Source organism: Notolepis coatsorum, assembly GCF_963971535.1.
Source record: "Notolepis coatsorum genome assembly, chromosome: 9".
NCBI lineage: Eukaryota > Metazoa > Chordata > Actinopteri > Aulopiformes > Paralepididae > Notolepis > Notolepis coatsorum.
Window position 1 is genome coordinate 122,914,706 of NC_140173.1, and position 15,450 is coordinate 122,930,155.

At 42.9% G+C, this 15,450-nt stretch overlaps 1 protein-coding gene across 1 annotated transcript in view; it reads left to right on the forward strand.

The window, feature by feature from the left end:
* The first annotated feature begins 5,397 nt into the window (after positions 1–5,397).
* The window catches only part of col17a1b (collagen, type XVII, alpha 1b), an 83,639-nt gene continuing 73,586 nt past the window's right edge, over positions 5,398–15,450 (forward strand). The window contains exons 1-8 of the mRNA XM_084321707.1: positions 5,398–5,623; positions 7,630–7,700; positions 10,303–10,344; positions 10,500–10,607; positions 10,841–11,257; positions 13,559–13,615; positions 14,397–14,432; positions 14,555–14,605. Of these exons, the coding sequence (XP_084177833.1) occupies positions 7,640–7,700; positions 10,303–10,344; positions 10,500–10,607; positions 10,841–11,257; positions 13,559–13,615; positions 14,397–14,432; positions 14,555–14,605 (772 nt within the window). The 5' untranslated portion in view covers positions 5,398–5,623; positions 7,630–7,639. The remainder of the gene's footprint in view (positions 5,624–7,629; positions 7,701–10,302; positions 10,345–10,499; positions 10,608–10,840; positions 11,258–13,558; positions 13,616–14,396; positions 14,433–14,554; positions 14,606–15,450) is intronic.

A 15,450-nucleotide genomic window follows, 5' to 3' on the forward strand; every position in this document is an offset into this window, starting at 1 on the left:
TGACCAAGGTGGTGGATGTCTCAGGGTGATGGCCAAGATTGCAGTGACTGGTTATGTGCACCATTGAGGTCATGGATCAGCTTCATACCGTCTTCTGTCTGACCTACAATGTCTAAACCATGCCTGTTCTAGTTCATTGCTGGGTTAAGTACTTCTATTCTATTTACATATATGCTTACTACATGTATCTATTCTATTCACATATATGCTTACTACATGTATCTATTGCTATGTCCGCCCATCACAAACACGCAAACTGTCTAACACCTGTCCCCTTCTCCCTGTGAGTGGATGTCTCGTGGTGATGACCGGAGTGGTGGACGTCCCGTGGTGATGGCCGGGAGGAGGCGATCCTCTCTACGCCGCCCCCATACCTCAAATGGATCCGTCATCAGCTCTATTTTTTCAATCTTTCAAAATGTTCTTATGTACCCCAGTTGCTATTGCATGTACTTATTTGTATTTCATTACACGTAGTAGGCCTATACAGTATGTACGTGCTTACCAACTGTTTCGCCTGTTTTATAGCAACACTACTATCACCGACATCTAAGAAGGGAGATCCCCCCTTGAACGGCCCTTCTAAGGTTTCTCCCCTCCACAATGCCTGTGGTGCTTTTTTCCTATTGCTATTTTTATATATATATTAAACTAAATAAGACTCGTGCACATCTGGTTGGACCCCGACTGGAGGTGCAGGTCAGCGCAAGAGAGATATATAAACTAAAAGGAGAATACCTTCAAGGGAAAGAAGGGACCGCACACTCCACAGGACTGGTTTTTGCTTTTTTATTGTTGCACAACGCGTTTCGCTATCGCTTCCTCAGGTGCTAGGTGCCCATGGGGACATTAACGTGTGTTGTCGTGCCTTACAAATAAATTTGATTTGATTTGATTTGATATCAAAATGCATGAAAACCCTGGCCTATACGGACCAGAGCTCCTTTGGGCCGTTCTGGTTTAAACCATTATCAAGCTCTTAAACGTTGTGTTGTAGTTTGGAGATACTGTAGACCTTTAGTTCAGGGGCTTTATTCACCCACAGGTCTCAGAAAATGCTGCCTTTTTTGTTTGGGATTAAGCCTTTGTTTGTGTGGAGGATTCCGGAAACCCTTCCCTTTGAGACATTGCATAACATTATTCAAGTCTGCACACATGTGTGCTCTAAGAGACTCCTCCTACCTTCACTGGCCCTCAAGTGCATGTTCTCCATCATTTGAACTGATTGGAGGGCTGTGTGAGTCACACTGGGTGGGTGAATATCTCTGCTGGGCGTGGTGGATGGGGGTGCTTGCTGGCACCCGTAGCTCCCAGTGGTGGAGAGTGTAAGATTTGAGTAAAACTGACTACATGCAAATTGATGGGTGGCTAAATGTGTATTATTATAATCACAGTGAAATAACTAAACATTTCTGATGTCCTAGCGGGCCTAGCCCATGTGGAAGTATGCTTAACCAATTTGGTCAACGGCCTCTCTGTAGCCAAACAGTCTTATAGTCTGTTCCTCAGTATTTTAAAGTGATATTTAGCAGAGTATTCATCATTGCATAGTTTACTCTAGTGTTACCTTTTAAATGGATTGGATTGCTTCTAAAGAAAATGGAGAGGTATGGTGTCAGAGGAATTGCACGCTCATGGCTAGAAATCTACCTTGAAGACAGACATCAGTATGTATGTACTGTACACATGAAATGGTCGGTTCAGACAAGGTTACGTGTGGAGTTCCACAGGGCTCTGTGCTGGGTCCAATACTATTTATTATGTATATAAATTATGTCTGTGATGTGTCTAAACTATTAAAATATGTCTTGTTTGCCGACGAGGCGACGACACAAGTTTGTATTGCTCTGGAAACCATTTGGAACAGCTCCTGAATGTAGTGGAGAAGGAACTGAGATCACTAAAAAGGTGGTTTGACATAAATAAGTTGTCACTGAATCTAAACAAAACAAACTATATCATTTTTGGCAATCGAAAAACTAATTAATGATTGATGATGTTGAAATTGAACATGTGTATGAAAAAAAAAATTGGGAGTGACAATTGATTAGAAATTAAACTGGAAATCACATATAAAAAACGTAAAAAGAAAAATATCCAAAACCATTGCAATATTATATAAAAGGAAGAACTCACTCCGTTGTACTGTTCGCTCATAGTTCCATACATAACCTACTATGTGGAGGTATGGGGGAACACATATAAAACAAACACTAACCAAATTTTCATAATGCAGAAGAAAGCCATACGAATTGTGAATCAAGCTGATTACTAATATACAAACACACTCTTTATTAAATCAAATACCTTAAAATTGGAAGATCTTGTCGATCTTAGCACTGCAATAATAATGTACAAAGCACATAAGCACTCACTTCCAAGTGGCATTCTGGAGTTGTTCCAGACTAGAGAGAGCCGGTATAGACTTAGGGGAACTTGTGTATTCAATATCGCAAAGGCAAGGACAAATATAAAAAGTTGATATATATATATCTGTTAAAGGGGCAAAACTATGGAATAACTTTGACAAAGAAGTAAAAATGTTTAGTTCGCTACATAAGAAATTACTCAAATATAAGGTGATACATAAATATAAAACCTCATTATTATCCTAATTATATTTTATCTATAACATAACTGTATTCAAATAGTGACAAAGGGAAAAAGAAAAAAAGAAAAGAAAAAACATATAAATAATAATAATTTAACATGTAATAATAATTTAACAGTAAGAAGCATTTTGTATGAAAGTATTCTGTACTTCTGTATGACAACTATTAAAGAAACTTGAAACTTGAATAAATGTGTATACATTTTGTACATAAAACTATGACAAGTTTGTAACCTTTGCTAAATGATATACTGAATGTTTCTTTTTTGTATTTTTGTGTGTGTAAATAATGTAATGTAAAAAGGGTAGGCAATTATAAGCCTCTGCTTCAGCCTACACCTTTTCGGTCATTTAATATATATATATATATATATATATATATATATATATTTTTTTTTTAAGTTCTACTACTATGCTTTGTAAAAGAAGACCAAAATAAAAGCATTCATTCATTCATTCATTCATTCATCCATTCATTCATTCATTCATTCATTCATTCATTCATTCATTCATTCATTCATTCAAATCAATACCATCCAATCCCTATGTTCGTGCCACTCTGACCTAATCAGGTTTTAGTGGAGTAGAGTAAAAATCGTGCTGAACCATGGATGCACTCTGAAATACTGACTGCTATAAGACAAAAAATGCTCTGAACTTCATAAACGTCAGACAAAGCTTGCCAAAAACTCAAACAGTGTTATCCAAGCCCATGTGGATGAACTCAAAATACAAAGAAACAGACTAAGAAACGATATAATCCTACCTGGAGGGGAGAGAACAGATGGTAGAGGTAAACGGTACCCTACCCCCCCCCCCCCCCCCCCCCCAGTGAGAATTTATGCAAATGACATGTCATCAGCTTGTGACTGCAACTTGTTCCTGTTCGTGGACGACTCAGTCCTGCTGGTCTCTGACAAGAACAAGCTACAGGTTGAACAAACCCTCAGCTCAGAACTCGGAAGAATCTGCACCTGGCTCGCTGATAACAAACTATCATTACACCTGGGTAAAACAGAGTCCATTCTCTTCGGATCAAATAACAAACTCAGCAAGACCAACGGCTTCTCTGTTACAGGGTGACAATATTGTCACAAGGAAAGATGAAATTACATACCTGGGTTCCATCCTAGAGGCAAAGCTTTCCTGTGACAAGATGGCATCCAATGTAATAAAAAAAAGTCAACCAACGAACTAGATTCTTGTACCGGATCTCCTCTCTGGTAAACAAGAATACCATGAAGACTCTAACAGGAGCACTCATTTAAGGGTACTACGACTATGCTTGCACCTCATGGTACCAAAGCACCTCAAAGGCACTAAAAACAAGATTACAAACATCACAAAACAAACTGGTCAGACTACTGCTTGACCTTACTCCTAGAACCCACCTCACCCCTGCAAATTTTGACAACCTAGGATGGCTTAGAGTAGACGACAGAGCAACTTGGAATGGGCCTGCATGGTCTACAAGATACACTACAGCACTAAGATACCCATGCACATGTCGAAATACTTCCCAAAGGTCAGTGAATTCCACGACCACAACACCAGAGGGAGGTCCACAAATCATGTTCAACCCAGATTTGTCTCAAACAAGGGACTAAACACGTTTCGCAATTATGCCACATCAATGTGGAACGCCCTATACAGCCGTAAAAAATGTGAATCCCTAACCACCTTGAAAACCGCTCTCAAAGAGCACCTACGCTGCAATTCGAAACTGGCCCCCGTAAATGTCCTCCCTATGCTTGCACCTTGCACCCCCCCTCTGGTCTGCATCCCCTTAACAATTGTGTGAGCCATACTGTTTTGTACCCATTCTGCAATCTGTTAATAAAGTTTTCAATCAATAAATGCAGAGGAGGATGATAGTGTTAGTTCCATGCAGGCAGCTGAAGCTAATTGAAAAGACAAAAACGAATATGTCACTAGTTAGTGAATAACACACTATATCACTGCAGTATAACATATGGTGGCACGGTGGTGCAGTTGTTAGCACTGCTGTCTCACAGCAAGAAGGTCCTGGGATCAAACCCCAACAGGAGGCCGGTTCTGTTTGTCCAGTCCTGGTTGGTGATAAAATACTTTCCTTCCTTTCCCTTTTCCTTCCTGTATTCTGGGTTTATACATTCCACTCAATTTCAATATGTGATAATAATAAACACTGACTTGTGATTAATCACATTTTGGTTATATAGTCCGTATAATAACAGATGCGGCAGCTGAAGCTCACATGTCTAATTCCAATGTGTGCGCCAGATGTAAGTCTACTGGAATTCAGTATAGCCTATGTTGCTGATGCCTACATAGTCAATCAGATTGTGTGTGTGTGTGTGTGTGTGTGTGTGTGTGTGTGTGTGTGTGTGTGTGCGTGTGTGCGTGTGTGTGTGTGTGTGTGTGTGTGTGTGTGTGTGAGTGTGTGTGTGTGCGTGTGTGTGTGACAGTGTGTGTGTGTGTGTGTGTGTGTGTGTGTGCGTGGACGCGGTTGTGTGATGCTGCGAGTGTTGTAGGGTGTGCACTCGCTCGTGTGTGGTAGGTTGGGTGTGTCGGTGTGGGTGGTGCAGGGATGGGAGGGCTGGGAGAGTTGGTTTTCACTTTTCCTATAATTTAATCACAAAGAATTCGGTCCCTTCTCCCTAAAACGTTGTCCATTCAGACAAGAGCATTTCACAACTTTGAGAGTTCATATACTGTCCATGGGTGTATTTATATTATTAAGTAATTGATTCCCTGGGGTCCTGTTTTCTCAGCTTTTCGTGCAACAGTCGGATACCTGCCAAGCTCCGGTGGGCGCGGTTGGGACAAAAGCCCAAGCCAACTCCCTGTAACGACTTGTCTGTGAAGGTTGAGCGAAAAGACAAAAAGAGAGGCGAGGACAACCCAGTAACGTGCTCCATATCATCAACATAATTTTTTTTTTTAACATAATCACTTGGTCCATCTTGGGAATCAGGATTCAATAACACAGAGCGACACTGAGAATTCTTACAACGACTTGCGCAGAAGAAGGTATGGATTTTATATGACATTGGAATAATAGTTTAGGTAGAGTTTGTCCGACCAAAGTAGCTTGATGCAAACAGCTCGTTTTGTTTCTTGCACATCTGTTTCGGATGTTGCTTTCCACAGCAGCCGCACCGCTGGCCGGTCAGTCCGGGATTGGGTCGCGAGATACCGTCGTTTTACCTCGGGGCTCAGACGATTGTTGGAATAAACACCATGTGGCCACCGTGGTTGGAATTGTTTGGGGGGGGGGGGATAAATAATAATAATATTGATATTAATAATAAAGGGTTACAACATGTCACAACTTTTTCAAAAACTTTTTTTATTGGCTACTGCTAATTCGATGTATGTTCTTGTTTGTTTGTTTTGGTTAGCACTGGTATTGACTTTATCCAAGTTTGGAAATAGTCTGTGATGAAATAGGATATATGGATTCGATTGAGGCTTATTTCACTTGCTTTTCTTCTGTCCTTGTAATTGGACAAAGCTCTTATCAAATATGATTATACAATAACCTGCAGTCAACACACGTGCTGCAGACGAAGAGGAGCACAGGTCATATATTTGGAAATGTTATTTTTCTTTCCAAAACGTCGTGAAGTCGCCATTTGACGATGCATATGATATTGATTTAAATGTGTTGCTGCAGCATGGAAGGGTGTGGTGAAAATATGGTCTTTTGTTGCTCACACGTTGCTCATACTCATACTGTAACTCTACAGTAACCCACAATCCTATTTTGTTCTTTTTGTTAACAAAGCCTATAAGAGGGGGAAAGTGAATTCACCACAAATCTAGACATAATTTCTCCTTTATTGTGCGGTTAAGATGGACCGGTCTATTATGAAACGTTCTGTCTGAAAAGTCTTGAGTTACACTCTTTTAAATTATAGTTTGTGAATGCGTATAGATGAGACGTATAAAAGTTGCACTGCTACTACTTTGTTCTATCTGTGAGACTGTGACTTTACCATTTGCTGTAACAAACGGGCAGCACTTGAAATAATGTTGCCATAACAGACAAAGCAACAACAACTGGCCGTTTACGGCATCATTTTTAAGCTTTACGTTAACAATCTAAGAAGGCCCACTTATTGTGTCTTTTTATAGTCAGATTGTTGATGTTTTCTGAGTTGCTATACAACTGTAGAAAATACAGCACTGGTGACTGTATTCCCAGTAGCACAGCACTATAGTGTGCACAGATTAGAATGATGTTCCCAGTAGTAGGGGCAAAACATTTAAAAAAAGGTTACTTAAAATAAAAATAATAATAATTCATACAGCACTGTAAAGTGTATAGTCGAGCCTAGTGCGGCACACACTGTTGCCTCACAACAAGAAGGTCCTGGGTTCAAACCCCAGCAGGGAGTTTTCATGTTCTCCCTGTGTTTGCATGGATTTCCTCCGGGTACTCTGGTTTCCTAAAGCCATAGGTTTATGCCGTTGCCCTCGACCAAGGTACTGGCATTAGAACTGGAGTTGGTCCACAGGCGCTGCACTGTGTGCCCACTGCTCCTAAATAGTTAGGACGGGTCAAAATGCAGAGAATGAATTCCCCCAAGGGGATTAATAAAGGTTCAACTAAACTTAACTTATAGGGCACCCGGCCATGGTCTTTGACCTGTGTATCAGGGTCTGCTCCCTGCGAGTGGACCTACAGTATGAAATCAAAATTATTCTGGCGCAAGTCTTCCTCAGCAAGGGCCCCTGTGTGTCCCCTGGATTTCCATGACATTTCAGTATAACAGTGTGGAATGAGATGTTCTTGTTCCCTCAGGGGTATGAATTAGAAACGATTCCACCATACTTGCTCAGACATATCTTTGACTCAAATCCAGTTTTTTTTATTTTTCCATTTTATTATTATTATCTTTTAATAAAAATTCCTAATATTCATCCGTAGCAACAAGAAACAAACTCGGTGTTGAAGTTAGTTGTTGTGGCATAGATTTTCTACCTGCTGTATATCACATATTTACCACTTCAACTCTGTATTCCTTCACCAGATGAAATGGAATGGATGATCTAACAACAACACCACAGAGAAACCACTCAGTGGACGTCTCGGGGGGAATGGGTGAGATGATCACAGACATTGCTTTTACAATGGTTAAGATGCTTATTATCGGACCGGCTGGGTAGTGCAGCGGACTAAGCACTCGCCTACCACCGCAGAGACTCTGGGATTGAATCCAGCTGTCAGCGGTACCTCCGGCTTGGTCAGTCGTCCCTACTAACACAATTGGCAGTGGTAGCGGATGGGAAGCCGGTGGGGTATGTGTCCTGGTCGTTGTAAACTGCAACTCCTACTGGTCGGTTGGGGCGCTTGTTCAGCAGGGAGGGGATCTGGGGGAAATAGCGTGAACCTCCGCACGCGTTACGTTCCCCCAGTGAATCTCCTCGCTGTCAGGTGAAAAGAAGCGGCAGGCGACTCCACATGTATCGGTGGAGGCATGTGGTAGTTTTACACCCTCCCCAGGCCGACAGTGGGGCAATGCGCGCAACGACCAGGAAGGGAATTGGCATAACGACTAAAATTGGGATGGGTGAAAAAATACAGAAAGCCCAAAAATAAATAGAATAAAAAAAAATATATACTTATTATCAATTACTGTATAGGGTTCTCCTCAACTAAACAAATGATTGATAGACTAATAGTTGATGTAAGGATTTTACTAGGATTCCGTTGACTCGATAATTTGCAAAGTTGTGTTTCGTACATGCAATCATGCGGACAACATCACATCTAGTGCTTACCAGAGATGCTCTTATCATGCAGAAGGACAACTTGAATGAATGAATGAATGAATGAATGAATGAATGAATGAATGAATGAAAAAGTTTATTTTTGAACATGTATTATTTTTTTTTCTTAAATTAAAAAAACATTAAAAAAACATTAAAATAAAGGAATTATAAACAAAAAGTCAAGAGCAATGCATTTAGTTAGCAGACATGTCCAAAAAAGGAGTAGAGGGAAGCTAAGCTTGATCCCTACCCTAGCACATCTAGTGCTCACCAGAGATGCTCTTATCATGCAGAAGGACAACTTCACATCTAGTGCTCACCAGAGATGCTCTTATCATGCAGAAGGACAACTTCACATCTAGTGCTCACCAGAGATGCTCTTATCATGCAGAAGGACAACTTCACATCTAGTGCTCACCAGAGATGCTCTTATCAGGAAATAGGACATAACTCAGTACGGGGGGAAAAAAGCATAAAAAAATACTAATTTACTAACAAAGTTTTGGTCGACTAAGACGACTGAGTCAACTAGTTGACTGAGACGGGGCAGACCTACCATACTGGTTGATGAATAATATCTGTGCAGAGGGTCGCTTGTACTGAAAGGCCTGTTTTGTAATGTAACCATACCTTGTGTGGCTTTGTTTTTACTGCCCTGATAAAAGTGCCAGTGCAGGCTTGTAATGTGGCTTTGTGAGATAAGCGAAATCCAGGAACAAGCCTGTAACTCCCAATATTTCTTCTGCTTAAGTGTTCTTGTGCTCTTGTTATTAGAGGCCCCATCCACAATCCAAATGTAAACGAAAGCTTGGTCTGCCGCTGAAAATCAAAACATCAGATTGTTGATCTTCATGCTCTTATTGACACAGCACTTGATACAGGCGCCATCAGTAGACAACAGCTCATACGAGTCTTGAGCGTACTATGAAACTGCAAAGTGGAGAGTACCTTAGACGAAGAACCGTTGGCGTTTTCAGAGGAACAATGTTTTTATCCATCAAACTTTATTATCTAAAGATGGTAAGTTAGAGCGTTGTGTTCATTCATAGTTAAAGACATTCAAAACAGACCTATATGGTTCTTCAGTGCAAGGGTTTCATGGTAAACCCAGATTTAGTTGTATAATGTTTGTATACCCTGGTGGTATATATATGGTGGGATACATGGTGAAAAAACAACAGAACACAAAAGAGAAAACAAATACAGCTATAAAACATTGCTGCAGGGAGTTTCTTGGGAGTTGCTTTCTCCCCTCCCTTTTCTGGGACTTAGTGCCACTGACAACATGCAGTGTCTTCTTGCTCACGCACCACGTTTCAATGCATGCCTAATTAGAAGTCTTCAGCTATGCCCACCTCCAAATTGTCCTTGCAGCCCTTCCTCCTGTAATGACCATGATAATGACATGATAGGGTCAAGAGGTCAACTTGGGCTACGCGTTGTGAGTGCCTCGGGGTGGACAGAGGAACACCTAATTATATGTTTGATTATAAGACCGTAAACATATAATCAGCTGTACCGAGCCTTGTGTCAGTTTGAAGAGGCGTGGCAGGAGAGCAGCAGCATAGTATTTAAATGTCTTTAGCAATCAACTCAAATTTGAATAGGCCAGCTGAAGTCTGAACTGTAGCTATGGCGCCTCCTAGTGGATACATAGTGTTGTTAACATACTAAATATCTTGCTAACTAACAATCCTGCTTTATTTGACACAATTTATATAAAAAAACGTTTTTTCAATTCATTACACTATATTAACAATCTACTGTACAATGTGATAGACGTCTATGCACATTATTGTACGAAACAGGTATTCCTGAGTGGATGTAATATAGTACAGTTACACCTACAAACTCTGTGGATTAGATAGTAAATTAATGACTTTTCTATACAGTGAGTAATTCTTTTTTTTTCTCGATTTGTATCCCATCAGAAACTATCACCACGACGACCAGACTGGCATCTCTACCACCAAGTGAGTGTTCCATCTCCGTCCTGTCACTTGTGCGCATGCTTTAATTATTGGCTTGATACTTATTATTGTCAGATTTTCCAGAGGAACTGTCCCTATGAGTAACCAACCCCTCCTTCTGTTCTTTCTTTCCATGTGTCCATGTTTTTGGTTGCCAGAGGGAACCAGTAGTAGCTCTAATCACCGGAGCATGTCCAGCAGCGCCGGAGGGCTGAGCTTGGAGAAGAATGTCTTAACCCAGAACAGCAGCAGTTATTACACCTCATGTGAGAAGAAGTCTTTCAAACTGTCACGTCTAGAATCATTCTGGGTCATCTCAATCCTTGGCATTAAAAAAAAAAAAAAAAAACATTTCGACTTGACGTACCGTACATTCATGGCATTGAAGGAGCTCATGTCTCGTCTAGCATCATTCTTCTCCCACAGGCTAATACGCAGTAAAGCACTTCAGCAGTAGGGACTGCGTTATGGAGCTAATTTGTGTGTCATGTTTCTCCAGCCTCTGTAGGTGTCAGCAGCTTCAGCTCCTCCTCAGGGGTTTACCTCGGAGGAGACTCTTCAGGAGGAGGTGGAGGAGGTGGAGGAGGAGGAGGTGGAGGAGGTGGAGGAGGTGGAGGAGGTGGAGGAGGCGGAGGAAGCGGTGGAAGTGGTGGAAGCGGTGGAAGCTATGGAGGTGGGGGTGGAAGCTACAGCTTTGGAGTGGGAAGCAACGGAGGCGGAGGCTTCGGAGACGGGGACGGCTATGGGAGTGGAGGAGGGGGTGTCGGCGAGAGCTATCAGATGACCTCCATGTCAAAGGTCAGGTCCAGCTCATCAGGAGGTGGCAGGAGGATACAGAGTGCCACCTCAGCAGGGGGCATGTCCCCGGCGTTCCGGGAGAGGAAGAACATGTCCAACCGTTCGGCCGGTTATGACGGTGGGTTCTGGATCCTGTCAACGAGCTTGGGAGGGCTATGAAATATATATGTTACGGTAAACGTGCCAAAATCGTGATAATACAGACTTCCCGGGATGTCTATGGGTACATTCCCTGTCAGGTTACTGGATTTCCTGTAGATCCCATTAATTATATCCCACGTATGCCATGATGGCAGGTTGAGTGCGCGTTTAGTTTCTGATGAATTATGATATCCACCACAAAGCGTTTTCAGCAGGTGATCTCTCTTTTAGGTTATGGTTCGGCGTGACATCTCCAGTGCCAATTCCCTCCTGGTCGTTGCACTGCCCTACTGTCGCTCTGGGAAAGGTGTAGACCACCACATGCTGCCCTACTGTCACTCTGGGGAGGGTGTAGACCACCACATGCTGCCCTACTGTCGCTCTGGGAAAGGTGTAGACCACCACATGCTGCCCTACTGTCACTCTGGGGAGGGTGTAGACCACCATATGCTGCCCTACTGTCGCTCTGGGAAAGGTGTAGACCACCACATGCTGCCCTACTGTTGCTCTGGGGAGGGTGTAGACCACCACATGCTGCCCTACTGTTGCTCTGGGGAGGGTGTAGACCACCACATGCTGCCCTACTGTCGCTCTGGGAAAGGTGTAGACCACCACATGCTGCCCTACTGTCACTCTGGGGAGGGTGTAGACCACCATATGCTGCCCTACTCTCGCTCTGGGGAGGGTGTAGAGTAGACCACCATATGCTGCCCTACTGTCTCTCTGGGGAGGGTGTAGACCACCATATGCTGCCCTACTGTCGCTCTGGGGTGGGTGTAGACTATGCTGCCCTACTGTGGGTCTGGGGAGGTTGTAGACAACTATATGCTGCCCTACTGCCGCTCTGGGCAGGGTGTAGACTACCACATGCTGCCCTACTGTTGCTCTGGGGAGGGTGTAGACCACCACATGCTGCCCTACTGTTGCTCTGGGGAGGGTGTAGACCACCACATGCTGCCCTACTGTTGCTCTGGGGAGGGTGTAGACTACCACATGCTACCTTACTGTCGCTCTGGGGAGGGTGTAGACCACCACATGCTGCCCTACTGTCGCTCTGGGCAGGGTGTAGACTACCACATGCTGCCCTACTGTTGCTCTGGGGAGGGTGTAGACACCACATGCTACCCTACTGTCACTCTGGGGAGGGTGTAGACTACCACATGCTACCCTACTGTCGCTCTGGGGAGGGTGTAGACACCACATGCTACCCTACTGTCACTCTGGGGAGGGTGTAGACCACCACACATGCTGCCTTACTGTTGCTCTGGGGAGAGTGTAGACTACCCTAGGAGCTTCACTGGGAGAGTGTAACGCGTGCAGAGGTTCATGCTATCTCCCCCAGATCCCCTCCACGCTGAACCGGCGCCCCGACCGACCAGTAGGAGGTTCTATTGCAACGACCAGGACTCATACCCCACCGGCTTCCCACCCGCAAACACTGCCAATTGTAGTTGTAGGGACCACTGACGAAGCATGAGGTACCGCTGCCGGAAATTTAACACCGGTCTCTGCAGTGGTAGGCGAGTTCTTAGACCTGTTAAGAAAAAGGCACTCTGGTGACAAGTTCTGCACAAATAACAATCTATATCGTCAAAGTAAAAAAAACATGGTTTTGAGTGGAGGGGATCTTTAAGGTTAGGGTTAAGGTAAAGATTAGGTTTCTAAACAAACATGCAGTAAATTAAATCCTGTTAGGACATAAACCTGTACAGTTGGTGTCCACTGTATTAGAGCCTTATTATTGGCCAAAAAAAATCTCGCATTTACAGACCTGATGGGAAATGTTAACAATTATATTTATAATCCATGACAGATTATAAATTATACAGATTTTTTCAGTAATGTTATCTATGGTTTACACCAATTTTGTAGCATCTTATAAATTCTTCCAATTGCCTTTAGATTTCTTTGCCTTCAAAAAGATTAAGCCAAACAATTAGCTTTTATTTGAAATTGACAGTAGTAGCATTGCTATAATAATCTGAAGTTATATCTATTCAATATTTATTTAATCTTGAAAATGACACTGAGGAGCAGCGAGCATTTACACTCACATAATGCAGTCAGTGATTAGAATCAGTGTCATCCCATTGTCTGTACTGCACTTTCCCAGCCCTGCCTGTCGAGCCACGTAACACCAACGCTGCATGGCTGGCAGCAGGCTACGTCTGGGCAAGAAACCCAACGCTGAGAGTTAAACGGATGTGTTAAGTGGAGACAAGGGTCCAATTTCCATTCAACATATTGTGTAACTGACTTCTACTGTTTCTTCTCATAGGAAGCTCCAGTGGTAATTCCTCTCCAGAATTTGCACGCAAAGATTATGGAAACTATTGTGAGTGAGAATAACAACAGCACATAAATTGGAACTTTTTAATTTCACAATTGTGTTCTGCCGACTGTATCATAACTGTATCATAATGTGTGTGTGTGTCTGTGTGTGTGTGTGTGTGTGTGTGTGTGTGTGTGTGTTTGTATGTATGTATGTATGTATGTATGTATGTATGTATGTATGTATGTATGTATGTATGTATGTATGTATGTGTGCATGCACATGTGCATATGCATGTTTGTGGGAGGGTGTGTGTGTGTGCATGTGTGTTTGTGTGTGTGTGTGTTTGCATGTGCATACTGTATTTGTCTATGTGCATGCGTGTGTGTATGTGTTTGCATGTGCGTATTTGTCTGTGCATAATGTATTTGTCTGTATGTGCATGTGTGTGTGTATGTGTTTGCATGTGCGTATTTTTCTGTGTGTGTGTGTGTGTGTGTGTGTGTGTGTGTGACTGTGTGCATGTGCATACTGTATTTGTCTGTATGTGCATGTGTGTGTATGTGTTTGCATGTGCGTATTTGTCTGTCCTGTCTGTGTGTGTGCATGTGCGTATTTGTCTGTGTGTGTGTGTGTGTGTGTGCATGTGCATATTTGTCTGTCTGTGTGTGTGTGTGTGTATGTGTGTGTATGTGTGTGTGTGTGTGTGTGTGTGTGTGTGTGTGCGTGCATGTGTGTGCATGTGCATATTTGTCTGTCTGTGTGTCTGTCTGTCTGTCTGTTTGTCTGTGCGTGTGTGTGTGCATGTGTGTCTTTGTGTATGTGTATGTCTGTCTGTCTCTAGGTTCCAGTGCGTCCAGAGGAAGGACTGAGAGCAGAGGTATGACGCGGCAGCAGTTCCCCTTCTCTCTCCTCCTACATGTAGCCCACGGGGGATGACTCAACTCAACTCAACGCCACTCCACTAAATCTTGAACCTTTTGTCCATTGTGTGTCTTTCAGAGAGTGAGATCAGAGCCAGATTACAGAGCGCCTCGCCCTCTGCCTGCAGATGTAAGACATTTTCTAAGTCTGGCTTCTAAAACCTCGTGATTTATTGCGTAACTTCTCACGGAGCAAGAGAACACTTTTATGTGGGTTGGGGGGGGGGGGGGGGGGGGGATAGGGCCGACATCTTTTACAAATTATGCAGTTGTCAAATGGGCTGACCCAGGATCCAGTAACACTATATCACACGGGAGACAGCCCTCTGTTCCACTCTTCTGTTACACATATGTACCGTATCCCGGTATGTCTATCCCCTATGTAACCCCAACCCCCACCTTATAGCCAGACCAGCTGCAAACTATAGGGCTTACAGAAAAGACAGAATAGAGCCTTTTCCCAGCAGACATCTTGACAAGCCATAGCAGGGTATATACATAGCTATTAATAACATTAATAATGGATCTATTCCATTTAGGTGTGCCAGTGAGCCACTCCAGTGAGCCAGTATGTACAATACCAGGGTTCTGGCACTGGAACACTTAAAAGGAGCAGACCCAATATTAATGTTATTATCGTGCCTTCAGGTGCTCCTCGGTCACCTGTATGAGTTACCACCAGCACATTGACGTCCCCTCGTAATTACTAGTGGGAAATTGGGAAATAACAGTGATACCCGAGTTTCCTAGATGTGATGTCTCATGACATCGAAAATGGCGTATATTATATCATAGAATATATATAGTTAGTATTCCTTTAGTTATATAGTTAGTTTTATGTTTAGTATATAGTAAACATTACCCACGGTTCTCACAGTGTCCATGTCCGTTGCTATGGTTACCCCATGTTTACCCACAACAAGAGCACTTGAACGCCAGTGAAGTCGTATACGTACGACTTCCAATGTGGGAAGT